This window comes from Trachinotus anak, unplaced genomic scaffold (genome assembly GCF_046630095.1).
Source record: "Trachinotus anak isolate AG129_WGS33_773 ecotype Australia unplaced genomic scaffold, CSIRO_AGI_Tana_v1 ptg000032l, whole genome shotgun sequence".
Lineage (NCBI taxonomy): Eukaryota > Metazoa > Chordata > Actinopteri > Carangiformes > Carangidae > Trachinotus > Trachinotus anak.
In genome coordinates, this window is record NW_027273883.1 from 13,033,864 (window position 1) to 13,061,678 (window position 27,815).

General features: G+C 42.4%; 1 protein-coding gene across 5 annotated transcripts; it reads left to right on the plus strand.

The window, feature by feature from the left end:
• Positions 1-124: 124 nt before the first annotated feature.
• On the plus strand, positions 125-27,699 carry atp8b2 (ATPase phospholipid transporting 8B2). 5 transcript variants are annotated; one of them, XM_071469886.1, is made up of 31 exons: positions 125-625; positions 3,144-3,211; positions 6,180-6,557; positions 9,973-10,031; positions 10,124-10,237; positions 11,451-11,549; positions 11,751-11,812; positions 11,984-12,056; positions 12,455-12,525; positions 12,623-12,702; positions 13,221-13,379; positions 13,464-13,552; positions 13,754-13,950; positions 14,539-14,659; positions 15,054-15,141; positions 15,515-15,549; positions 15,669-15,828; positions 15,951-16,139; positions 17,007-17,122; positions 17,384-17,548; positions 17,919-18,030; positions 19,236-19,341; positions 20,278-20,518; positions 20,786-20,969; positions 22,246-22,469; positions 22,566-22,649; positions 23,493-23,738; positions 23,870-24,008; positions 24,535-24,665; positions 25,431-26,042; positions 26,146-27,699. In XM_071469886.1, the coding sequence occupies exons 3-31, from the start codon at positions 6,449-6,451 to the stop codon at positions 26,332-26,334; spliced, it is 4,254 nt and encodes a 1,417-aa protein (XP_071325987.1). In that variant the 5' UTR covers positions 125-625; positions 3,144-3,211; positions 6,180-6,448; the 3' UTR covers positions 26,335-27,699. The 5 variants fall into 5 exon arrangements, with proteins under 5 accessions (XP_071325987.1, XP_071325988.1, XP_071325990.1 ...); XM_071469887.1 differs by lacking the exon at positions 6,180-6,557 and having other exon boundaries at positions 126-625; XM_071469888.1 differs by lacking the exon at positions 125-625 and having other exon boundaries at positions 26,142-27,699.
• The last annotated feature ends 116 nt before the right edge of the window (positions 27,700-27,815 follow it).

The window sequence follows — 27,815 nt, forward strand, 5'->3', positions numbered from 1 at the left end:
ATTACATATGCTTACACTGTAATTGTTGATTACACAGCTGTGTGTGTTACATTAATTTTGCATGATGGACACAATGCAGATGTTGCCACCTTGACCAGTGAACAGATGTTGGATGAGATAATGCTGACCAGACGGTAGAGGGCGGTATGACACCAAAGGAAAACAAATAAAGCACATGTCAAAGTGTATCTTCAGGCTGTTAAAGCAGCAAGTGTACATTTAAAAGAAAAACAAAGTGATTAGAGCAAAAAACATGCCGTCGCAGCTTCAATAGAAATGATTTAGGTAAAGTTGTGTTTCCTAATCCTAACTAAACGCCTCTGTTGCTGAGGGGAAACATCAGATCCTCAGCGACTTCAGGGTCTTGAGGGGAGGGGTTCAGATGGAGGTGGAGAAGGTGAAAGAGGTGTAGCCCCTCCCCTCCCCTCCTCTCCTGCCCCTCTTCCCTGGCCGAAGCCAAGCCCTCCCTCACCTCGGCGTGGTGTCCCCGGCGAGCCCCCGGTGCCTGCCTCACCTCCCCACCTTGGTGGCCCCGGAGCATCACGGTCCGGCGGCGCCTCCGACTTCATCATGACCAACGAGGATGCATCCACCAGAAACCTGTCTATAACGCCAACTTGAAAAGGTAGGCTGTGTTTCCTGAGCTGTTGTAGTCGGTGGTTATTGCTGCTCTCGCCATGTATGGTCAGCCGGCTTGTTATGCGGTCTTACCGTGTCAGCTGGAAAATATTGACGTGTGTCTCGGTTTTCATTGTGAAGTGTCCAGCTCTCATTACTGCACCACGCAATGCAACTTGCATTAAAGCTGCTCAGTGCATACAGTAGATACAGTTCTTGGCTTCAGGAGATTTTGAGCCGCCCACCTTAAAGAAGTTAGTCTGACATTAGTCAGAGCCTATGTTCCCAAACTCAGAGTGAAAGTTTGTTATGTCACTGTGCAGTGAACCCAGACATTAGTTCATAAACTGCATTTACTCTAATGGGTGTGTAAAGGAGCAATGGTCTTAATTTAATTTCTCCTTAAAAAATACACAACCTTAACTTTGTGACAGCTACCTTATTCTTGTTTCACTTTGTTGTTCTGTGCTCCCGAAAGTAGTTGACCTATAGTCTTGTAGTTTATTTCAACAGTATCTCATGCAGATATCAGAAAAGTATTTATTAATATACCAGAAACCCCTCAATTATTATTTACAGACAGATCATATGTTGAATGCATGTATAGCGGACACCGAGACTAATTAACAAAACAAAAGACTGCCTTAAGGTCATTACCACACACAACAGTCTATCTATAAATATAATTTCTGCTCAAGAAATATAGGCCCACAATCTTCCTTCACATCAAGCCACTTACATGATGGCTGATCTTTGTAAGAATTATTCTCGACTTTTGTTGTTTGAGCTTGTTGGTCCCTGCATCTTTGTGAAATTAACTCCTGTAGTGACCTACAATAATCTTGTACTTTATTTTAACAGCAGATATCACAAAAAATAGATTATAATTTATTATGGTAGTATAGGAGATTAAAAGCTGTAATTGAATTGGTCCTCAAGAAGCACACAGCCCGACTTCAGAGCAGGCAAAGTAAATAATGGTTTAACTTTGTTAGAGTCTTCTGTTGTTTCAGCTTGTTGTTCTATGCTTCTGTCTGAAAGTAACTACGGCGATCGACACTTATTTTAACTGGATGTCATGCAGATATTATAGAAACATATTCCTCTGTATTTTTTCTATTCAAGACGTGCACAGCCTGCCTTCAGAGCAGAGAAATGAACTGTTTTAGAGTTATTCTACATTATCTGAGGAGACTACCAATACTGTAAAATAAACTGAAGTCAGCAACAGAAGCACTGATGTTGATGTTGCAGTTCAAAGCCACACTTTTTATTAAGGATTTTTGCTGCTCCAAATCCTCAAAACCTTCAGCCAAACTCCAGTGAGAGAGATGAAAGGAATTCTGCCCAGAGGCCAGGAAAGGTGCTCAGATATTCATTGTGTCCCTGGTGTTTCTCACTCCCCGGGCTGGCAGCTTTATTTCATAAGGGCACTGTGGGTCCATAGGGTTATCCAAGACGGCAGCCACAGATGGAGAGGGAGAGAGAGGGAGGGATGTGATCACTGAAAGACAGGAGACGAAGAGGTGAGAGAACATGGCAAACAGCTCTCGTTCTCCCTCCCCATGCCTGATTAGATTGATTAATAGGGAGGGTATAGTGTAGAAAGTGAGTAAAAGGCATGCCATAAAAGAGAAGAGTGTATGACAGAGCAAGAGATGATGCTGGAAACTGTATCTGAAAGCAGATCGGATGAACTCACATAGAGAGAGGCCGAGCGGCTCTTTCTCAGGAGTATTGATTGGTCACTGGAGGCATCGTCTGCCATACTGTTTGTACCTTCTAGTATGCACTACAAAAGACGAGACAAAGATGTATAATGCCTTACCCTGCAGCCTCATCTGTCATCTGTCTGCCTCTCCTGACCATTACTTAGCTGAGAGAAACCACAGCAAGTGAGAGCTGTGAGGTGTGTATTATTAACAGGTCAGCATAAATGGAGAGAAGAGAAGAGAAGAGAAGAGAAGAGAAGAGAAAATGCTTCTCCATTACTCTTTCTCATCCACTATAGGAGGAGAGAGTGATAGTGGATCTGGCCCGAGCCACCAGTCCCCAGACACAGTGTGCCACAGAGACAGATGCAGCTCTCTGCTGAATGTCATTTCCTCATTATGGCTCTAACACACCAGAGATGGTCTGGTGTGTGTGTGTTTGTGTGTGTGTGTCCTGTTATGGAGTGGTTTTCATGCCTGACTGATTTTTACTGTATCTCAGTGAACAAGATACATGTTTTTAACAACCTGAAGCTGAAAAAAAGACATGATAGTAAATAGAGTCCATCGCCTGAATACAGGCATGGTCACTGTTCGGTTTAAAACAAAATGAGCCATTTCTCTCTCACGCTTTGTATCAGAAGAAAATAGTTGTCTCGTATGCTTCTCACCTCACCTCCTCTTCTTTTACAAGCACTCCACCCCCTCAGCTCTCCACTGTGTCCTCCCCATCCCTCACTCCTCTGTGCCTCTCTTCATTACTGTGCTTACTTTTCCCCTGTCTCGTTCACCTCCTGTTCTCTCCCTTTCCAGACAGTCCCATGGGCCATAGCAAAAGGAAGCAGGCAGAGTGGAGATGTTCAGAAAGAGGCCTCCTCCAGGTTAGTACCTGACATTAAACTACCCGTTCAGCTAGTTGCCTTAGTGTCAGTGTTCCTGGTGGCTTGATGAGGGTGAAACGAGAAAGCTCACAAGTACCTTCAGAGTCTCATCGTCAAGTGTCTTCAGTGACTGGTTTGTAGTCGGATAGCACCTAAGCATATTACCACACAGGTATAAATGCACACAGGATGTATGTAGTATAGATTCTAATCTGATTATCATATTCAAGTCTTAAGGTGTTCAGAGATGCATTAAGAGCACACTGCAGACAAACATGAACGCAGTCAGGTGTTTAAACTTTATACAGTAACAACATGTTGGTATCATATTGTAGATTGTCCGGTGGCCTTCTTCTCTGCTGTATCCTACTGTAACCGTAACTGCAGCCTTTTGCTCAGGTTTGAAACATATTAGCAGTATGACCTCCCACACCAGCTTCCAAATTCCTCACATTCATGTGCCATTCGAAATGTTAACACTAGGTAAATAAGTGATTCTTTGTGTTATTGTGTGAACTTTACATAAAAATGTGAAATCAGACGTCAGAGCGGACAGACTTATGCTAATGCCAGATGTGAAGTTATTCTGACTTGTATCTGCATGCAGCCTGGATACAAAGTGCATGTTATTGCTAATTGCAGAAGGGATCCATCCAAGCACCCTCATCAATTGCATTTTGACATGTAAGTAAATGTTAAGCTGGTGGTAAAGACGCTTTCTTTCAATTCTGTGCTGTCATCCATACGTGCACGTTGAGGACTTGCAAACTTGACTGAGTGTGTTGGCTGATAGATAATATTTAGGAACAGTGTGCAATGGCGCAGGTTTGCTGGTTTTTGTTTTTTGCCCCTGAGAATGGAATTCAGTAGAAGAATCCTATCAATGATAATGCACGTCGTCCACTCTCACCCATCTGTCGCGTGCCTCAGATCTAGTCTGTCTAAAGTTTCTTCATAGCACAGTCATTTTCATAAAATAAGCCTACTGCTTTGGTCTCTCTGACTGACATATTATATATGACATCATGAGATGATTAATACTGAAGCATCAGTGTGTCAGCAGTATGTTACTGTTGTAGCTGCCGGAGGTGGGGCTAGTGTAAAATACTTACAGGGACACATGATAAATCTGAGGGAAGTGAGATGAATTATGGGAGAGGAAAGAAGAAAAAACAACGTTCTGATACATTAATATGTTTTTTTTTTATCTCTACTCTTTGATCTTTGGTGAAATACTGGGTCATTTGAACATTTATTGAAATGAAACCATGTGAGACTTTTAGAGGCAAAAAAAAACCACTATTTGTTTGCAATATTACCTACTCATAGACACCTCAAATGTGACCCTGAAATCATGCTACTTTTTGGAAGATGGAAGCCAAAAAGCAAGGCAACCGCTGGTTTGATCTTTAACAACGTGTTGTATTGTAAATGCTTGTTATATTATCCATCACGTACAATCTTCATCTTGAGAGTAGGCCTAACTGATGCTGCCAAACAAATGTAGTGGAATAGAAAGTACAATATTTCCCCTCTGAAATGTCATGGAGTGGAAGTATAAAGTAGCTTAAACGGAAATTATCATATAAAACACAAATACAGTGCTTGAGTAAATACAAATACCCCAAAGCTGCCCTTAAGTACAGTACTTGAGTAAATGTACTTAGTTACTTTCCACCATTAGATAAAAATGTCTTAATATAACATACTCAATTGTAACTTTGATTCTTAAATGTAGGCTGTGGGTGAACATGAGTTGAGTTGAGTGAATGTCGTCAGCCACATGTTCAGCTGCAGTGGTGGAGGCTGGAGGCTGGAAACTGCAGTGGTGGAGGCTGGAGGCTGGAAACTGCAGTGGTGGACGCTGGAGGTTGTTGTGCTGGAGGCTGGAGGTTGTTGTGCTGGAGGCTGGAGGCTGCAGTGGTGGAGGCTGGAAACTGCAGTGGTGGAGGCTGGAGGCTGCAGTGCTGGAGGCTGGAGGCTGCAGTGGTGGAGGCTGGAGGTTGTTGTGCTGGAGGCTGGAGGCTGCAGTGGTGGAGGCTGGAGGTTGTTGTGCTGGAGGCTGGAGGCTGCAGTGGTGGAGGCTGGAGGCTGCAGTGCTGGAGGCTGGAAGCTGCAGTGCTGGAGGCTGGAGGCTGCAGTGCTGGAGGCTGGAAGCTGCAGTGCTGGAGGCTGGAAGCTGCAGTGCTGGAGGCTGGAAGCTGCAGTGGTGGAGGCTGGAGGTTGCAGTGGTGGAGGCTGGAAGCTGCAGTGCTGGAGGCTGGAGGTTGCAGTGCTGGAGGCTGGAAGCTGCAGTGGTGGAGGCTGGAGGCTGCAGTGGTGGAGGCTGGAGGTTGTATCCCTACAGCAGCTTCTTCTGCCCACTTCCACATCAGGAGGGCGCGCGAGCGATGCGAGCGTGGAAACCTGTACCGAGCTGGCACGAGGCCGGCCGCGCTGCACGTGCAGAGGCACGTGCCAGGCTCCTCCCACTGCAGCACACCTTCCTCCCTCTGAACCCGCGGGAAACTGGCCCGCCGCGCCGGCCATTCCGGCTCCAAGAGCCAGGCCGGGCTCCCGTCGGCTCATGCGTTTAGATCCAAGATGGCGCCCCGCTTCCTCACCCCGCTCAGCTCGCTCCGCCGTGGGAGCCCTGCAGAGGCGGTTTCCATGGTAACGTGCATCAGAGGCAGAGCCGGTGTGGTGACGTAATGCCCCACGGTGGCCAGTGTTTATGTTGTGGAGGAGACTTTACACGTGGGTGCGTCAGTCGATTGATGAGGTTGCAGAAGTGATGGAAAACGATTGATCTGCGTCAATTAATTAATAATCACACAACCAGGTTGTTCAAATGCACCTAGAAGCTACGTATGCAATATTTATTTAAAAAAAAAAACCTTGCGCAGTCGTAGGCTGCTGCAGGCGACGGGTTACCGTGAGGTTGTTGACTGACCTTATCAGAAGAATGACCTCAGTGTTTCTGCGGCAGGAGGGAGAGAAAATAGAGCAAGGGATGGACCGAGTGTGTGTGTGTGAGGGAGGGAGAGCATGTGTGCGTGTTTTGGGAGACGAGACAGAGCAACCGAGAGGCAGGGGATGCGACAGTGCGCGTTTAGTCCAACTTCACTGAAGTTGGGAGCAGAGCTTCATCTCCGCGTCCTTGCGGAGATGTGGCGGTCAGATGTTGGGGTCACCTGTCTTTGAAACAGCGCCTGTTTACCGAAAATTAACGCGGTGACTGTTAAAGTTAAAGCCAAGATGACAGTACCGAAAGAAATCCCGGAGAAATGGTTTCCAGTCGTTCTCCCCCTGAAAAGAAAGAAACAGAAAGGACTCGATGGAGGCAAATCGAAAAAGAAGAGGACAGGTATGCGTTTGTGTTTGGAGGAGAAATTGCAAACGAGCTTTGTATGTTGTCCTCAGTGTTTACAGTTTTCTCTTGATCTGTGTCTGCATCATCAGGGGTTGTTGGTTGTACAAACTGCATTTCACTGTTTTTCAAATAAATCATTCCTCATTCTCATCCCAACTGAGTCCAAGTTTCATTCCTGCTCCTTCATCTCACTCACCCCATTTTATAACTAGTTATGTGTTTGCATGTGTACATATGTGTGCAGCCCACATATTAAGCATATTAACTTCATGTCTGCATAGCAGATATTTTTTTTGTAATGTTCCACTTCATGCCTTTTCCTGTAATCATTATTTTCTGAACCTGATCATCATTAGACATCATCTTCAAACATCAATACTCAAGATCTAATAAAAGGGAACTTGCACTTGCACTTCATGCTTAATGTGAGTCCTGCACTTTTTCACAGCCAACGAGTTGTGTCTCACCTTATTTTCAAGTTTGTTTAGTTTTAAGTCCTTTGTCCCAACAGGTAATTGATAACCTTTCTAATGTGCCTCGAAGTCATTGCTCAGTGTTCACAGTTTCCCTGACGTTTGGTGCTGACTATGAATTTCTGTTTACATGAGTGGGATGTGCATGTGTAAACAAAACTGATTTTGTCTGAATCAGAATTTGTAAATAAGTGGAGGATGTCCTTGTCGCAGCTGCCCGAGACATTGATCAATCTTCCAGGCGCCAGCCTTCGCTGTCGCCACATTGCCTCGTCTGTATCCTTATTCCTTAGCTTAACTATCACAAATCACACTGGATGTGCACCTTCATTTGACCTCCAGTCCATCAGTCTGTGACTGTGTCACTCGCATCATTTTCCAGCAAATTAGATCACTGTGTGTGTGCATGCACTTATGTGTGTGCACGCGCATGACTGCAGACGCTTCTGCTTTCCTGTTTTTATCTAATTAAATCAGCCACGGTGAGTGATGATCACTCCTCCACACAGTCTGATCCTGACTTAGGTTCACTCACGCCAAGGACAGTAACATTTCCCATAGCTCAGACCGACTATGCTCTTCGGTCATTATTGTTATGACTTCATTCTGCGTTCACTATGTTGTGACCGTGTGTGTCTCAGGGAGACATAAGGAGGTTCGGAGCTGTGGCACGTGCCCTCACATGTCCAGCCACGGGGGGGGGGGGGGGGGGAGTGTTAAAGAGACAGGGGGTGGATAAAAGAAAATGAGGGTTTTTGGATTAGACTACAGTTAGTCATTCTGTGTAAGATAGTGTGACATTAAGTATTTTAGTTTGAATCAATATTTATGTACAGCTTTATGTCTCAGTTGTTTGTGGAAACCTTATGCTCACAGCAGAGCAAGCCTGCAACTCAAGGTTTCTCAGTAATGGAGCTTTATAGATTTATACAGACTTGCTGTGTAGCAGCTAGTCTGCGTCAGGGCTTCTAATGCCCTTGAAGCTGTCAGAGACATTAAACACTTAATGGGCAGTTTGCTAAAGATGCTCATCCATTCAGGTTGGGTTGGTCAGCTTGCACAAGAGTGACTGGGACAAATGTCGCCTGCTCCCTGGCGTCAGATGCCAGGCAGCCTTGGTGACTCTGTGCTTATCCAGCTTACCTCTCCATGGAGGGTTAATGCAGCCTTGGCACTGCCTGTCAGAAAGATCTCGCCATTGAACGACTGCCCGAGAAAGCAACACAACGACCTTGAGATAGAGTGGAGAAGTGCCAGAGTGAAAAGGGAAGAGCAGAGAGACATCTGGAAGAGTTTAAACAGAATAGATTTTGGAGGATCTGCACCTATGTGAACAGACAAATGTGATATTGTTATACCAACCAGAGTTAAAAGCGAGGGCATATCAAATATCATCAAACCTGAGCTGTGTTCTTCTATGGTGCATTTCTATATACACTCAAAAATCTGAGAGCTGTAGCTCAAAGTAACTTTATTTACACAGTAGATCTAATATATACTGTATATATGGTAGCTTCCCTGGTAGCCTCCCTTAAATATTCCTTGATTATCCAGTAAAATGCACTGTATTACAATATTTATTATCAGCGTAATATCAGCGTAATAAACACTACGATACAGGATTTGATCCATGTTGCCCCTTTTGTTACAATTGTAACTCTCACCAGATTTTAGCATCTGCTGCAAACTTAAAATATATGATGAAGGTAGAGATGGGGAATCATTTGTTTTCTAAATTGACTAAATTAACTCTGACAACAGCCCAGCTGGTCTATAGCGGAGCAGAGCTTATCTACCGCATGAAATCTGTCTGATAACCTGACAACAAAGGGGAACTCATATGGGATTTCTGTAAGTGACCTGTGTTTGTTTGATGGAGCTGAATACAGCAGAGACAAACAAGTAAGGTGCGAACTATACAAGTTGAGACAGGGCTTCACAGTGGTGCAGAAACACAGGAAACCACAGTGTCTTTGTTTATGTGTGTGCGCGATTGATTCTGGGGTAATGGCTTCTGTTATGTGATGTCCCTTCCTGTGGCGCCTCACTGCCTTTCAATCATCAGTCAAAAGTATGTCGAGGACTTTATGGTTTCAGAGCTACAGAGCTTCTGTGCATAATGTATGCTGTGGCCCGGAATTTTGTATCTGTGTGCATGTGTGCGTGCATGTGAGCTGTGTACAGCCCCGTGCAAAACAGGCCAGTCATTTCATTTAAAAAGCGGTCTCATCAATATTAGAGGAGATAGGCCTGGTGGTGGAGGAGGGGAGCTCCAAATATACTCTGCATCAGCATAAACAGAGACCTAAAAACTGTGATAAGATAAAGAGCAGGGTCAGGAGGGGAGAGTTACAAGAGCTTGAGACAAAGATGAAGACATTTCACTGCTTCACTTTTAATCTCTGTAGATTTAAGAGTCTAGTATAATGTTGTGTAATAGGTTTCCATCTGTGTTCATCTGTGACTACCTGTAATGAGTCCCAGCACTCCTTTTGACTCACGCAAATGTACACACACACTCATACAGTGCACATCAGATTGCATATCCAGTCATTAAGAGACAGAGGCAGCAGTTAATCACAGATCAGAGGTGACTCGTTGGTTTAAGTGCCAGTGTGCTTGTTTGTGCGCATGAGGCAGAATGATTGTGTCCAACACCGTCTTCCTTGATAACGTCAAATAAATTCAAGCAAACACTCCAGCTTCATTGATTTCAAATTACACAAAACATCACAAATATCGTGGATTATCCTTTTTTGTGTTTGTCTCCTTCACTCTCTGTCTCTCTCCAGGTCTCCAGAGGATATTATTAATGATGTTGACATTTTTCAAGTTTGCAGTTTGACACACATGCAGCGGTTTGGGTGCTCTCTGTATATTTTTGTTTTCATACTGTATCAGCCTTTATGACTTTTTCATGTCTTCTGTTTCTGCAGAGGAGGAGAGAAGGGTCAGAGCCAATGACAGAGAGTACAATGAAAAGTTTCAGTATGCGGTAAGAGAGTCTCCTGTTGTTTCCTTTGAAACAATTAATCTAAACATGATCCGGGTTCAAATAATTTTCTTTTATTCTCTCCAATCATCCAGAGTAACTGCATCATGACATCCAAGTACAACATCATCACCTTTCTGCCCGTCAACCTGTTTGAGCAGTTCCAGGAAGTAGCAAACACCTACTTCCTCTTCCTGCTTATACTGCAGGTGAGGAGCGGAGGAGGAGGAGGAGGAGGAGGGATGGAAAAGAGGGTTGTAAGCATGACAGAACGAGAGAGAAAGATCTGTGCATAAGTGTTTTTGTGTGGAGATGGAGTCTACAAGAGTAAAGAGTTGTTGGTTTACTTGTCAGAAAAAAGAAAGATATCTCAGAAAGTGATTGTTTAAGAAATGTAAATTTGAAAAATATTTATAGGTAATACAAATTAATTATAAAACCCCTCACCTTGGAACAGGAATAGTTGATCGTATAGGGAGATGGAGATATTCAAAATCTCCATAGCTTCCTGCACTTGAGGGACCTGATAGAAAAAGTATAGTCATTATGTTTTCAAGTTGTATGTCCATCTGTCCTTCCCTCCCATTCTCATGAATGATTGATCTGATTAATTAAATGCAATTTTAGTAAGTTCAATTTCATGTGATTGAAGTAATTTCCCTCAATTTAATCAAATAAATTTAATTTCATTTATTTAATTCAGAGTAATTTAATTGACTAAAATAGTTTTAATGATTTGTTGTAACACAGTTTAACTAATTTCCAGTCAATTTAATTTAATTGTGTACATTTAATTAATTTAAAATGTAAATTTATTTAATTTAAAATATTTAATTGTTTTAATATAAATATAGGATAATTTAACTCAATGTAATTTAATTCAGTAAATTTGATATGCTTAATACCTGCAGAAACCGAATTTGACTGGTTAGCAGAATCATACAAGCTTGAGGCAGTAATTCTAGTTAACCGGGCTAGCAGCATGACTCAAGGGTTGGCAGTGTCGGTCCACCACTTAGCAACTACTGGATCTTTTCTGTGGCACCACCAGCAGGTAAAAATTACAGTTTGTCCTCTACTTTGGTTTAGGAATAAATTCTTGCAAAACAACAGGAAATTGTACAGTCCTTAGTTCTTATCAAGCCATTTTCAAACATCACATCTACATCAAATTACAAGGTAGTACTTACTTTCTTTCTTGCACCCCGTGGAAATTATTAATCTATCAGCAAACAAATACTTAAAAAAAAAAAAGCACCTGAGCACGCAGTACATATGGTACAGACAGATGCAAACAGGTTCATAGGGAACTCAGTGGTCTGCTGTGAGGCTATGGTCAGATGGAGCTATCTCTGTATCACACACAGCCTTTGTGTCCCTGTTCCAACTAATCTGAAGATCAACCTCTCTGTCTCTGTCTAGTTGATACCTCAGATCTCCTCGCTCTCCTGGTTCACTACCATCGTGCCTTTAGCTCTGGTGTTGAGCATCACTGCAGTAAAGGATGCCACCGATGACTATGTGAGCAACTATTTTACGCACCACACACTTGTGCAGTCTTGCATGAGGCAGGATAACATTACAGTGAAATATAGTACAACGATTCCTGATGATTTCTAGCAGACAGTACTTTGAATTAGCGTGCAAACAAGGGGCTTCTGGTAAATATAGTGAGCTTGACTCAGCTCCTGAAAAGATCATGGTGATCTTTGCTTCTTGCAGTTTCGTCACAAGAGCGACAACCAAGTAAATAACCGTCAGTCTCAGGTCCTCATCCGTGGCTCGTGAGTTTGCTGTTTTGTCTTTTTAATAGAATATTCCCTTTACTTTCAAATTGAATCTTTTATTTATAGAATCCATAATTCAAGTCAGTTTATCAGGGTTGAATGACAACATTTCCACAGTTACTGTAACTTTATTTCTCTTTACTATTTCTCTTGGTTTTGCTGCTGCAGTCTTCAGAATGAAAAGTGGATGAATGTAAGAGTGGGTGATATCATTAAACTGGAGAACAACCAGTTTGTGGCAGTAAGTGTCCAACACAGTGAGTTCATCACCACACACACACACACACACACACACACACAGACACAGTGATCTGTAGTCCTGCAGGGCCCATTTTAATTAAGACTGCTTTATTACAACCTACAGTAGCACTGAACTGTTCAGTATTCCCTAATCTGCATGTGATCATGATGGCTATTTATATTGTATTATGGACCATAATGATCAATGAATTTCAGTAGATGTGCTTAATTAGAGGACACTTATTACTGTACTTAATTACTGACTTGCTTGCAGATGCAATTACTCATTTTTTGCTTTGGGAGTAGATGGAAGCTATCATCACTGCATCAGTGCTTTTCTAATCCATGCTCCTGTGCTGTGCGGTGGATGCTAACCTCAGCTAACATATCTATTTTCAGGCTGACCTGCTCCTGTTGTCCAGCAGTGAACCTCACGGGCTCTGTTACATCGAGACAGCCGAGTTGGACGGGTCAGAGAACACCTCACTATTGACTCATAGTACCTCATAATCTGCATGGGCAACAGGACACTATATCTAAATCGCTGTGTGTTGTATCATCTTGCAGAGAGACCAATATGAAGGTACGTCAGTCTGTGTCAGTGACATCTGAACTTGGAGACCCAAACAACTTAGCCTCATTCAACGGTGAGATTTGAAAACAATACCATCTTTTTTTCTTGGCTTCTTGTTTGGTTCAACTTCCTTTCTCAGTAATATAAAGGTCAATGGTTTTCAGTCTGTTTCATATGTTTGACACAAGTGCTATCCACCCTCACACTCTTGCACATGAACAAAACAACACACACACACACACACACACACACACTGGCCTCCCCTGCCAGCATCACCCGCCCACCAGCGCACCAAACGAAAGAGTTTCGTGTCAGCACAGCGCACCCACACACTCCTCTCCTGCTCAGAAAAATGCATTACTGCAGCAAATCTACCCACACTTTGCCTTATATCAGCTTACAAAAGGTGTGTGTGTCAACCTCTGTGTGTGTGACAATGTCATGATGTCATGAGGATAATTAATTCATCACTACATCATACAGCTAGGAAAGTGCCATAATTGGATTTTGTGGACCTCTGTGATATAGCTTTTAATTTACATTTGTGTGTTTGTATTTGGGTTGTATGCCCATACTCTTCTGTGTGTTAAGGTGAGGTGGTGTGTGAGCCCCCAAACAACAAGCTGGATCGTTTCTGTGGGACTCTGTACTGGAGAGAAAAGAAATACACCCTAACCAACCAGAATATGCTGCTACGAGGTTGTGTCCTCCGTAACACTGAAGCCTGCTATGGCCTGGTCATCTTCGCAGGTTGGTGTGTCTGCGTTTATTTGCGTTTGGCATGCATGTGTGTGATGCATATATCAGGTCTCACTTTCCCTGTTTTTATCACAGGCCCTGATACCAAGCTAATGCAGAACAGCGGTCGCACTAAGTTTAAGCGTACAAGCATCGATCGCCTGATGAACACCCTGGTCCTGTGGGTAGGAAACCCCAAACCTCTCACTTTCATAGCTCATAACTGTTTCAAGAAAAGATTTAGTTTCATATATCCTCCCTAATAATATATTCTATACCAATTTGAGTTCAAAGATCCAAATGTAAGATATCTAATTGTAGATTTAGACATCATGCTCTCATACTCTCTCTCCCTCATTGTTTTTCCATCTGTGTGTCTCTGTCAGATCTTTGGCTTCCTAGTGTGTATGGGTGTGATCTTGGCTGTTGGTAATGCAGTGTGGGAGAGAGAGGTGGGGTCCTTGTTTCAGAGCTACCTGCCCTGGAACCCTCCTGTGGACAACTTTCTGTTTAACGCTTTCCTCTCCTTCTGGTCCTACGTCATCATTCTCAACACCGTGGTGCCTATCTCTCTGTATGTCAGGTGAGGAGACGTTTATGACTAAGGGACATATTGTGAAAAAAAGGGTGTATGTAAGAGTGATGAAGAACAAATATAAAACACAAACCACGAAGAGAGGGTTTAATAATGCTTATGTTATATTGATATCTTAGTAGACGGTTGTTGACATCAATTTTGTCGCGTGTAAAGCTTCACACATCACTGCATGTTCACAGGGCATTAGGCGATCAGATTATACAGTGGCTGGCAACATAAAAATGCAAATGTAAATGGACCAAATATACAGTGAAGACAGATTGCCCAAACCACCGCTGCAGGTAGTCAGGGGTGGTTTGTGACCACACTGATTGTATCATCTGTACAAATGAAAATAATGAATTCATGGCAAAACAGATCTCAGCAGTGACCAAAACGCTGTAGGCTGAAACCACAGCTTCTCACACCTGCACCTCTGCACAATACAAAATGTATAAACAAGCTGCAAACAACGCGTACCATGCAGACAATAAATACAAGTTACGCATTTGTTACATAAGAAAAAAACAAATGTACATGATTGATAATACTGCCAGGTTTAGCCTGTCTCTCTCTCTTCTGTTTGTGTACCAGTGTGGAGGTGATCAGGCTGGGTCATAGCTATTTCATCAACTGGGACCAGCAGATGTTCTGCTCTCAATGTAATACAGCAGCTGAGGCCAGGACCACCACTCTGAACGAGGAGCTGGGCCAGGTGGGCATCCACACTTGGACAGAAAATACAGTGTGTGTGTGTGTGTGTGTGTGTGTGTGTGTGTGATATTGATATTTCATGCATGTTCTGCCCATTCATCCTAGTTTCTCTTGCTTTTGTGATGCTTCTAATGCTTTGTTGATTAATTTACCATTTCTATTAATAAAAAAAAAACTATGAGTTCTACAGTTAAACTGTTTCATTTTCTCAGCCTATAATTAGTGGTCAGTATAAGCTGTCATAAATTCCAGAATATAAACCCGTTGTAAGGATGTTTTCAAAATTCTGAATACAGTGTTTTTAAAACCTTATTCTAACCTTGTGTTTTAGATCAATTTGACAGTTACTTTGTTGTAACTTCTGACTTACTGTTGCCATTTAAATTTATATTTAGGTGGAGTACATCTTCAGTGACAAGACTGGAACTCTCACTCAGAACATCATGAGCTTCAACAAGTGCTCCATCAATGGACAGACTTACGGTAAGTGCACACATTAGGTAAGCAAGTAAACACACATATATATACTTGTGCTGAATCACTGTGCACACACACATATACAAGACATACAGGTGTTTTATAGGTCCCATAGGAAACTGAGATGGATATTGATGTCTGTTAATGAACTACTTTTCTACTTTATCTACTGCTTAATTTCCTATTTTTTACTTAGCAAATAGAATGAGCAGGTATTTAATGACCATAGCAACAAACACATTCTCCACGTACTTAGAATATCCTCGTAATTAACAGCTAGATCCCAGCTAATTTTTAGGAAATTTTGAGTCATTTTTTAGGAAATTAGCTGGATATACACAACAAAGTCTTACACATCTGGTGTTTGTGTTGTTTTCAGGTGAAGTTACAGATCCACTTGGACCTCAGCCAAAGGTAAGCAACCTAGAATAATCTATTCTTTACTAAAAGACACATTTACATAAACATGTATACATCTTTTCTACTGCTCTATGGCATATTATCAGAGTTCATGACTCTCTATTTATCTTCAGAGACTGGACTTTACTCCCTTCAATCCCCTGGCAGACCCGGACTTCTGTTTCTATGACGACACGCTGCTGGAATCAGTGAAAGTGGGAGACTCACACACTCACGAGTTTTTCCGCCTGCTCTCCCTCTGTCACACTGTCATGAGTGAGGAGAAGAGTGAGGGTGAGAAGCACAAGGGGAGAGGTTAATGTGGGAGGTTTAAAGACAGCAAACATTGACACCAACACACAACCTTTCCATTATTTATTGTCCATTATTTATTATTATCTTGTCTGTCCACCCAGGAGAGCTGGTTTATAAGGCTCAGTCTCCAGATGAGGGCGCTTTAGTGACCGCTGCTCGAAACTTCGGCTTTCTGTTTCGCTCCCGAACGCCTGGGACGATCACCACAACAGAGATGGGACGACCTGTCACCTACACTCTGCTTGCCATCCTGGACTTTAACAACATACGCAAAAGGATGTCTGTTATAGGTGCGCAGGTTTTATCATTTCAAGAAAAAAAACTGGAAATGTATCTCTAGTGATTTTTAATATGACGGTTGGTGAAAATCATATGAAAAACCTTATGAGAACAATAAGGATGAAATTAGATTTTTAAAATACTATATGCAGCATTTAAAACCTGCAGTTTAAAAAAATTCCTCTGGGTTTTCATCACATTTTATCTTATTTACTGTAGCAATCAGCACCTTCATTCAGCTATGAACACACCAACTTTGGATGCATGCATGCAAAAAAACCTAAAAAGTTAAAATAAGCTTAAGCTTAAACTTGCTATCTATGGTGAAAATCATAATCAATAAGCCTTGGTCTTTATGCTCCTGCACCATTGTGAGTTAGATTTATTCAGGAGGAGGAAAAGTCTGTCCCACGTTGGACTCTTGGTGTCTTCACACTCTTCTAGTTTCAACACTATATACACAAGAGACTGGATGAGATTGGATGTATAGCACCAGTGAGCTTTTCATGTTTAAATCACAAATATTTATTTCTATAAGCTGACAGGAGTTGAGCTTTTAGAGCTTTTTACATTTTAACCCTCAATGGATTGTCACCGTGTGTTTCTGCAATTTGTCCTCTTGTAAGCCGCTGGAAAACTGCCCAGAAGTCACTGGTCATAAATCACTCTTGCCTTAGCAACAGCTTTTGGTCTAGCAACAGAGCAGTGAGACCACAAGGGTCTGAGCATACACACGTGCATCATCACTAAACAATATTAAGATAGACAGCCTGTGTGATGTAGGAGGAGCAGCTGGTTACGGTTATTTGAAGGTGATGGAAGACTTGCATGGATCCCTTGGAGTATTTTGTCTTCATTACACTGTTGTTCATTTTCAGTGCGTAACCCAGAGGGCAGGATCCGTCTGTACTGTAAAGGAGCTGATACTGTGCTGCTGGAGAGACTCCACCCCTGTAACCAGGAACTGATGAACATCACCTCAGACCACCTCAACGTGAGTGAACAAACAAGTGCTTCAGCTCGATGACGGCGGTGTACTGCCATCTAGTGTCTGCTCTCTCCAAGGCAGCTGTAGCACTGTCTTTGCTTTGACTTTTTCCTGATGTGTATCACCATGACATGAGACAGACCCAGACATTGCTTTGCCCTAAAAATCTAATACTAGAGGAATAAAGTACCATCAACTCAACTGTGTGTATCTTCGTGTCAGACTGTGTGTATGTTGTTTATGTTTGTGTTTGTACATGTCTGTCAGGAGTATGCAGCAGATGGGCTGCGGACCCTGGCCCTGGCCTACAGGGACCTGTCAGAGGATGAGTGGGAGGCATGGTCAGAGAGCCACCGCTGCGCTGACAAGGCCACTGACTACAGAGAGGACCGACTGGCAGCCGCTTACGAACAGATTGAGCAAGATATGATGGTTGGTGACTCGGACTGAGAGTTTGCATGTGTGTGCGGTTTATATTTAGGGGGTGTTCTGTCAGTAGCAGTGTGACTTTCATTTTTTTATGTGAAGCATTAAACCATTTGTGTCTCACACAACATATGCCGTACTTTCCGCAAACTAAATAAAAAAGGGAACTCAGTTAATTAATGAGGGGAATTTCCTTTTTTTACAGTAGCTGGACAAAATTGTCAGCTCATCATGTTGCAAGGCATTATTGAATTAAAAGTTGATTGAACAAGTAAGATTAGTGGTAACTTGTTTTCCACTGCATTATTCAACTCATTTAAAAATCACTTTTTTGTCCCTCTGAAATTTTATGCTTGTATGATGCCTGCATGTCCAGCTCCTGGGGGCCACAGCTATAGAGGACAAGCTGCAGGAAGGTGTACCAGAGACCATCGCTGTCCTCTCTCTGGCCAACATTAAAATCTGGGTTCTCACTGGAGACAAGCAGGGTGAGACACACACACAGACACAGACACAGACACACACACACACACACACACACACACACACACACACACACACACACACACGCTTTTGCAACAACTTTTATGAGCAGTTTGCACACATCTTTGTGGTGAGTTTTGTACTGGTGAGGTCAGTATTATCACTGTGGCCATCTGCTATGTGCCTGTGTGTGTGCTGTCTTTAACCATTAATGTGTACATACTGCAGCGCCCCTGTTGCCATTACACTCTGCCACACAAATCTACTGCAAGCGCACCAGAAAGTCATCCGGAGGTTTAACATAAAACTAGGTAAACATGACAGTTCCCTACACAAAAAAATTCAAATTACAAAAGTCTATCCAGCCGCATACATCTGGAGGGGTTTCCCGTAAATCACCTCCAAAATGTCAGCAATTGAGAAACACAGATCACACAGACCAGGAGTCAGTCATCAACAGAGAACTGCAGGCACTAAGCACGGCTGTAATGTTTCAACGCTGGAGAGACGTGCTGGGTCAGCATTACAGCAGCCACAATGTAATTATAGAAGTTTGTGGCATATAGAGTGACACAAAGAGCATGAAGCAGCCTAATGTGATGAGCAGTGAATGGGCTAAAACTCTAGATTGAAACAAAACTGCAAGGATAAATAAAAAGGATTGCCAGTATTTGCTAGTCTTGATCAGTGTGCTTATGACACAGGGCTGAACAATTAATCAAAATTTTATCACAATCGCACTATGGCCAAGTCGCAGGAGCTGCTATTTTTTTTATAAAGGTAAAATGTGTCACAACATACTATAAATGAAGCATTGTGTTGCTACAGAGATGCTCCAGCCTTCAAATCATATTCCTCAGATGTAAGAGAACATGCTTGTTTGGTACAACAGAAATCTGAAAGCAGAAATCCCATTATCATAATTTTTATATTTTTGAGGAAGTGAAATGCGAACATGATCTTTTCCACTATAATTATGAATCATATTGCAATCGCAATCTTGTTCAACTCTACTATGACACCTTAATATATAAGATATTAATTTGCTTTAAACTTGTGGTGTCAGTAACTTTGCAAGACAAAGTATCACTTTTCTCCATTTGGTATAAAGATTCTCAGCTTTTAATCTATCTGAAATATTTTTCTGGCACCTGTTTTTTTTTTTTTTTTTTAAATCATGAAATGCTTTCTCACTCTCTCACACACACAGAGACGGCTGTCAACATAGGTTACTCCTGCAAGATGCTGACAGATGATATGACTGAGGTGTTCATCATCAGCGGGCACACTGTCCAGAGCGTACGGCAGGAGCTCAGGTCAGTCTGTTTATTTGGGTGGACGGCTGCATGTGCACTGTAGTGTACAGTGATGGTCAAAAAGAAATGAAGAAGTGTATGCATGATTGGAGTAAGTAGGTGTGGTAGCGCAGTGTTCCAGCAACTGTATGAGTCACTGAACAATATCCACTGCTTAAAACCACATGCAGATACTTAGTAGTATCTGCATGTGTTTCTGCACGCACAGCCAGTCTTACAAGTGTACGACAAATTTATAAATTTTCTCACTGCTAAAGTTGTTTTGTTTTTGTTTTTTTTGCTTTTTTAAGTGAAAAAAATAAATAGATTGCCACAATCCTGTCTTCTTTAAGAAACCATTGAAACAATATGATTGACTCAATAGCATATTTAAATTTCTCACAGTGTTAATTGATGCTCCTGTGACTGCCTATATACTTATGTCACGTATGAGCACACACTGTGTTTCCCTAATGTGCAGTTCTCAAAAGTTTGCATGATCTAAAGATTGCATACAACAGTTCCTGTAACTTGTAACTGAGTTTAGCTCAGTTAACTTTACTGGCATCACAAGGAAAGTTGTTATGAAGTTGCCCTGGTGAGCTCATAGGAAAGAACATATATAATTATCTTAATGCATCTTAATGCAATGGTTCAGGTGCTCCTGACCACCTGATACATGGAGGTCAGTAGGAACTGACACATCAGCAATAACATTAGGATCTGGGCACAACTCATCACAGTTAGTCTCCTTCCTGACATTCACCTGCCCTTTTTTTTGCTCCCTTGCTATTTTTATCTCTACTTTGATTTGCTTACTCAGCTGTGTTTTCTTTCTATCCTATCCCTCGTTCATCTCTTCTGTTATCTCCTTCATATAGCCTGCTGTGTTTTGGTGCTGTCTTTGTGGCACGCACAAGCCCTGTTGATGAGGAGATTGCTTGTCTTCTTTTGCAGGAGGGCGAGGGAAAGGATGATTGAGCTGTCACGAACCAGAGATGGAGGGAAGGAGGCAGGGATGGAGGGATGGGGAGAGGCATGTTTCATGGGTAATGGGCTCAGAGAAGGACCAGAAGCAGAAGGAGAAGGAGGAGGAGGAGGGAAACAGCTGCAGTGCTCAACTCCTCCTCCACCTCCCTCCAACCTCATGGAGAACATCTCTGGAGAGTTTGCCCTTGTAATCAACGGTCACAGTCTGGTATGAATAACACCCCCCCCCCCCCCCCCCCCACACACACACACACACACACACGTACACGCACACACACACACACTCTCCTGCTACATACATATATGAAAAACCAGCAAGGGCTGTGAAGAAACTGTCAATTGTCAGGAAACTGCTAGCTGCCAGAAATGTGTTATCGACAAACCATTAGTATTTTTTTCCAAAGCTACAACTCTGACCCCTTACTGTACATTTAACCTTAAACTTCTCAACTCTCTCTTTCCTGCTCTCTGACAGGCCCATGCTCTAGAAGCAGACATGGAGACGGAGTTTGTGTCGACGGCGTGTGCGTGCAAAGCAGTGATCTGCTGCAGAGTTACCCCACTGCAAAAAGCTCAGGTGGTGGAGCTCATCAAGAAACACAAGAAGGCTGTCACCCTGGCTATAGGAGATGGCGCTAATGACGTTAGCATGATAAAAAGTGAGTTATGGCGGGAGGATCGTATATACATGAAGGATGACAGAGAGGAAAGGAGGAAGTGTAACTGGATTATTGGTGAGAGGGAGAGGAAAGAGAGAAGTGGGGTTTTGCCATGTGATTGGCTAGGGAAATTCTCAGTAATTCTAAGTTTGGTAGTACAAGATGTTTATATAGATGGTGTTACTAGTAGTGATAGAGGCTGTGGGGAAATGTGTGTTGCAGTAGGTGCAATGTCCTCATCAAGTCAAGAACTGGTTTCTCAGCATCTTCAGTGTCTTGCGTGTCCTTTTAAACCCTACTAACGTGCAGATTGGCCAGTCATAACAAACTCATGCTGTGCAGACGAAGGCTGCAAACCCAAAGAACTCTGTGAAATCCTAATGTTTCCAAATATGTTGAGCTGAACTTTGAGGAAATGTGGGTAAAATGATGAAGACATCTAGAGTAATGCATAGTGCATTTGATGGGATGGAGTTTGAATATTTCACTGAGTGTATACAGCTTCTAACTTGTGTGGCAGATAATGATAATGTCAGTCAGTGTTGAAGAAGTTTTCTAACCTTATGCTGATTAATGGGATTAAAAGGAGGTAAGTTAAAGTGACAAGGTCAACCCAACAACCCCAAGTTTTGATTCTCTAAGTGTGTTTGTAATAGTCTGTGTTTTGTAAGTGTTGCATCACCCTCCATGTTTATCTGTATATGTACATCATGTCTACACGAATTGGTGCATGTTTCGTCAAATGAATTTATGCAAGTACAAAGCAGAAATGCAGTCAGTGCAGCAGTGTTGGGTGGGGTTGGTTCACATCCTGTGATCTGTGATCTTAACCTTTGAGACATTTGTGTCTGTACTACAGTTTAATTGGGCTTTCTTAGTTACTAAAGGGTATAGTTGGGATTAATAGCTTAACTAGTGATTTAGAGATCATTTCCAAGTCATTAAAAAGAACAACCTTGGTCTGCCAGGTTGTGAAAACATTTTTAGCTCTTTAATTTTTCAGGAAAAACACCCTCTTCAACCAGTTACCTTGTGGAAAAGGGCTGCTGTGTATATAAACTGAAATTCATGTATTAACAACTTATTAACATTTACAGTTCTAGACTTGAAGCAGGGTTGTAAAAAAAACCTTAAAAATGATGTATACATACCACAATTATCTTTGATGTATGTATGAAGATAGTTCCATATCAAAAACCCTACAGACTGAGAGACAACTTTACATGACCTACATTTCTTTCTCTCTCTGTCTCTGTCGGTCTCTCCACTCCTCCAGGTGCTCATATAGGAGTTGGTATCTCAGGTCAGGAGGGGATCCAGGCCGTGCTGGCCAGTGACTACTCCTTCTCCCAGTTCCGCTTCCTTCAGCGCCTCCTGTTGGTCCACGGCCGCTGGTCATACCTGCGCATGTGCCGTTTCCTCTGCTACTTCTTCTACAAGAATTTTGCCTTCACCATGGTGCACTTCTGGTTCGGCTTCTTTTGTGGCTTCTCTGCTCAGGTCAGGGAGTAGAGGTCATGGGGACAAAAACAATCACAAATCACAGTCATGATTTTAACAGTGTGTTTATGTGTCTGTTTAATCTCTCTCATGTAGACTGTGTATGATCAGTACTTCATCACGCTCTACAACATTGTCTACACCTCCCTCCCTGTGCTGGCCATGGGGATATTTGACCAGGTCTGTCAAACTATTACTATGTATTGAGATTTCATGAACGCTGCATATGCTGTACTCTTTCCATGAAACAGAAGAACCACATGAATGTTGACGTATTCTCTGTCCCTGTTTTAATCTTTATCAGCCATGACAACAGGAAGAGTAAAGATATTTTTAGCCATATTAGCAGTGTAGCTCTGTTGGTCAATCAACCAGCTTTGGTCCAACTATTGGCTGCAGCAACTATTGGATAAATTGCAATGAAAGTGTAGACTTTCATGGTCCTTATAAACCTCACTAAAGAGTTTGGTCCGTCCCTCTAGCGCCATCATGAGGTTCACGTCTTTAGTATTTTAGTATGAGACTGTTCAACAACTATTAGTTGGTCTGCCCTGACTTTATGTGCAAATATTAGTGTTCCCCTCAAGATAAATTGCAATAACTTTGATGATCCCTTAACTTTTCATTCAGTGCCATCATCAGATCAAGCTTTTGTTTGCCCAGTACTTTGTTTCTTACCAAGTAATGACAGCTGCAGCTGTAGTCTGTGTGTACTCCTAATTGAATCCAAAAATGTTAGCATGCTAATGTGCTTAAGGTAAACACTATACCTGTTAAACATCTGTATAATATTAATTAATATTGTGATTGCAAGCAGGTTAGGATGCTAGCATTAGCATTTAGCTCAAAGCACCTCACAGTGAGTTCAACCTCACATAGTTGCTAGCACGGCTATAGACTCTTAGTCATGTATTTAAGAGGTAAACTAGTGGTAATTATTTTATATACTGGTTACTTTTATATACTGCAACATAGCAGGTTAGGCTTGTTTTCATCAGTCCCTCACTTTCTGTCCTATTGTAGGATGTTCCTGACCAAAGGAGTCTGGAGTATCCTAAGCTGTACGAGCCTGGGCAGCTCAACCTCCTCTTCAACAAGAAAGAGTTCTTCATCTGCATCACCCAGGGCATCTACACATCAGTGGTGCTGTTTTTTGTCCCTTACGCTATCCTGTCTGATGCCACTCAGAGCAACGGAGTGCCCCTCGCCGACTACCAGACCTTTGCTGTCACCACGGCAACAGCCCTGGTCATTGTGGTCAGCGTACAGGTGATTGAGCCCAGAGTGGTGTTAGCTTTCCTTACATCTGGGAACCTCTATATTTAACTACTGTTTGTTCCATCGTTGTGTATTAACTGTGCACCTCAGCTGTTTTTTTGCATGTGGTTCTGTGTGTGTAGATCGCTCTTGACACAGGCTTCTGGACAGTCATCAACCATGTGTTTGTGTGGGGCTCTCTGGGCTCCTACTTCACCATCATGTTCGCTCTGCACAGTGAGACCCTCTTCAGGATCTTTCCCAATCAGTTCCACTTCGTAGGTCAGTCCTCTCGTTCTGTTTACTTGTCTGTCACACACACATCCATCAGTGCTGGATTTTTGTGGCAGATGTCAACATAGATATTTCAGAAATAATGACACGTTAGCATATATTTTATTACACATAATAAGTATGAACAATAATGCAAAATTAAAAGCAAATCTAGCGGAAATATATTAAAACTGAATCAGGAAAAATCAGGTCGGATGCATAACACAAAAAAAAGCCTATCTTATACATGTCATAAGCCTATGTCTACTGATAATATCAGGATATGAATATATTGTTCAGGCTGTATCACCTGCTCAGCATAAGGACAAATTTGTAAATACGTAATATTTACCCACACTTAAATCAGGTATTGATGTTCACTCTAGTCTCCTCTTGAAATCATTTCACTCCTGCAGGCAGATCATTAAGTAAAGATGTCTAATATTCATATGTATGCAGTGTTTTTGAAATTCTATAAATTTCTAAAACACATTTATTCATGTTTGTGTGCCCATGTGTATATTTGTAACTACAGGTACTGCCCAGAGCACATTATTGCAACCAGTCGTGTGGTTAACTATTGCACTGGCAACAGCAATATGCATAGTTCCAGTTTTGGCATTTCGCTTCCTCAAGCTGGACCTTAAACCTCAGCTCTCAGACACGGTGAGAAAACACACAAAAACACAATGTTTCTAACACAGATGTCTCCATCTTCTTCATTGCCACATATGTCACTATCTTGTCTTCCATCATGTCAGGTGGATACTGGGCTCAGCCAATGATTAACTGCACACATACAAACAGTTCATCTTAGTGTGTGTGCGTGTGTGATGCTGCTTGATAAGTTCATGCTTCCCGTCACTGGCCTCATGCACTTCAAATACCCTGCAAATATTGACTTGAACAGTGCACAGTGGTAATGATACAAGCTGATTTTAGTACATGTGTATAAGCTGAGTGTGTGGCCTTCTCAGTCACTGTGTCTTGAGCCAGCTGGGTATCCAACCAAAGCCAGTGACATCATGTTGTGTTCCTTTTTTAATTTGTTTGTGTGCAAAGTCCAAAAAGTTTTGAGTTTGATGTCAACGTCAGTGTAAAAGGTAGTTTGATCAACTATTGGAGTTCACAGTTCAGCATGGAAAAAATGCACAGCACACAAGTGGCAGAGGAGCAATCAAGAGAGTCGTCAATGAAAAATATGATAATTGAGAAACCTTGACTATTAGACCCAGTATTTCAAAAAATTTAGGATTAAATATGAGGCTGTAAAGTGCTTATAGATAATTTGAATCATCCTGTAGATGAATTGTATGTTTTTTGTGTTTCCATGTAGCTTTTAATGATCAAGTAGACTGCGATGAACTAACCATGGCATATCACTAAATATAGACATTTTGTACCCCTTCCTCTCTTCTGTTTGTGCTCCAGGTGCGCTACACTCAGTTAGTGCGGCAGAAGAAGCGGAAGCCAGTAGGTCGCAGTGTGGGGGGTGCATGGCGTGGCGTAGGCAGCATGTCAGAGGGTCGTCTGGGGGCTCGGGGTGGCTCTAGGAGGTCAGGCTATGCCTTTGCCCACCAGGAGGGCTTTGGAGAGCTGATCACCTCAGGGAAGAACATGAGGCTCTCCTCTCTGGCCCTGGCCACCTTTGCCTCCAGACACAGCTCCAGTTGGATCGACACGCTCCGCAGAAAGAAACACGCTCACTCTCACACTCCCCCCAGCGCCTCGGGAGAGAGTAGTCCAGCACCCAGTTGTGTCTCTGGGTCAGTTCCACCACTCTCAAACTCCTCATCTGTTCTGGGTGGCTCACAAGATACACCCATCGAGGAGGAAACTGGCTCAGCACCCCAACACCAAAATACACAGGCTGTTCCTGCTTCATCCACACAGCCCCCGCCAGAGTCAGCGCCCGATTCAGATTCAGCTGCACCTCAGGGTCCAGCTCAGGCCCTCAATGCTGGCTCCCTCAGCTCATCGGCAGTGAGGTGCCAGGGGGGAGAATCACCTGGAGGGTGGACACTCACTCTGGGCACTGTGCAGGTAAGCTGCTGTTATTTCCTACCCATGTATCTATTAACAAAACAGTTACAACACATATAAAATCATACATCCTGTATTAATTCTTACTCTCTCCAAAAGGAAGCTCTGTTTGGTTGGAAGAGTATCACGGCTCGCACCAGTGCGTCCAGCAGTCCAGGCCCACCCTCCGTTGCCAAGGAAACCCGGCAGATTGAGTGATACATTCATAACAAATGGAGGAGTCACTTGTTTGCTACTGTCCATCAGATGTTTGCACACAAATTCAGGGTGTGCTTTTCTGGAGAGATACTGAGATAGCAAGGGCACATAGACTGTTATAGAAACATGTAGTGCTCTCCTCTCTGCTTCCCTGCTGATATGTCTCAAAATAAATCATTTACATCTGAATCGCAGGAGGAAGTAGCACTTCCTGAAGACGTGGACTTTGCCAACTATAAATTGGAATTTCTCACTTTCCTCTCACAGAATACAATGACTGTGACTGTTCACGAATGGCTGACAGAACATTGTGAGATTTACAGTATGTAGCTAAGAGACAGCAGCAGGTCCAGATAGGGAATTTCGGGATAACTTATAATTGATTATATAAAAGATTGTTTCCACTTTCACAAAGATTAACCTCATTCACAGCCAAGTAACACAGTATTTCTCAAACTCAACAGCGAGTTGAATGAATGAGCAGTATGATTTTCAACCAGTGAGGTGCAGACATTATCTGTAAAAGTGTTTTTGTCTCTGTGTTCACTATAGTTCTCAGTGAGAACGGTACCTTACGTTACAGAACATTGCAAGACTCTTGCAAGACTGGTGTTCCTTTTTGTTTTCCTACTCATCTTACATCGACTCCACATGTTTTCTTTTCTTTTCTTGCATCATATTGATGTGTTTTATAATGGCCTAGTTGAGTTACACCTTAAAGCAAGCTCTCACTGCTTTTTTCTCCTATTTGCACGTTAGGCCTTTTTTGGTCTGACAAAGGCCCAGATCGTGTGAATGTATGTCTGATGTAATGTCTCGCCAATATACACCACAGTCTGAAGAACAGAACGAAAAGACAAAGTGCCACTGGTTTCTTTTAGGTTGGACCTCGGCACAGTGCGAAGAAACTCTGTGAAAATCAAGAGACAGTTACTTTATTTAGAAGTGGTCTGAATCATACATGTTGTTATTTTTTGTGTGAACAGTGTGGATTCATACTGTATACATACACCTCAGTAAAGTGTGTCAAGTTTTTGTTTTTAATCTTTATTTGAATGAAGGGAAGGTGTTTGGGGATAATCATGCCTTAACAATGCCAAACTTTTGGTCCTCTAGCCTTTCTGTTCTGATTCCTGATCATCAGTCAAGCATAGCGTCCCATTTGACCCAGACTGGGATGAGATAATCATTAAGTAGGATTACCAGATGAATAATATAAATCTACTATCGGATCTCTCCCTGTACTGCAGTCACCAACAAAGCAGCTGACAAACCACAATGCTGACATGCTCTGCAACAATAAGGTAAAAATGTATGGAAATGAATGTACTGCACTGTGTCTGGCCACATGAATTGTTCAAGCTTGGGTCATTTCTTGGGTGAAATGTGGAGCTGTTGAAGGGTGGTCAATAAATATGTAGTCTCTCTTTCACATGAGAGAGAGAGAGCACATACTGTGTCCATGCAAATGTCATTTCATATAGCATTCAAAGTTTAAGGTAGAAATGACTGTGCTGCGAGAATTGATGGAGCGTGAAATTGTGTAAAGTGAAAGAGAACTGACATGAGATTTTT

What these genes read in the sequence shown, in the direction of transcription:
- atp8b2 (XM_071469886.1), top strand. Translation starts at nt 6,449, where the DNA reads ATGACAGTACCGAAAGAAATCCCGGAGAAATGGTTTCCAGTCGTTCTC. An exon ending in CAACTTAGCCTCATTCAACG is followed by an intron (nt 12,703 to 13,220) that starts GTGAGATTTGAA and finishes CTGTGTGTTAAG; the next exon opens with GTGAGGTGGTGTGTGAGCCC. An exon ending in TGGCCTGGTCATCTTCGCAG is followed by an intron (nt 13,380 to 13,463) that starts GTTGGTGTGTCT and finishes TTTTTATCACAG; the next exon opens with GCCCTGATACCAAGCTAATG.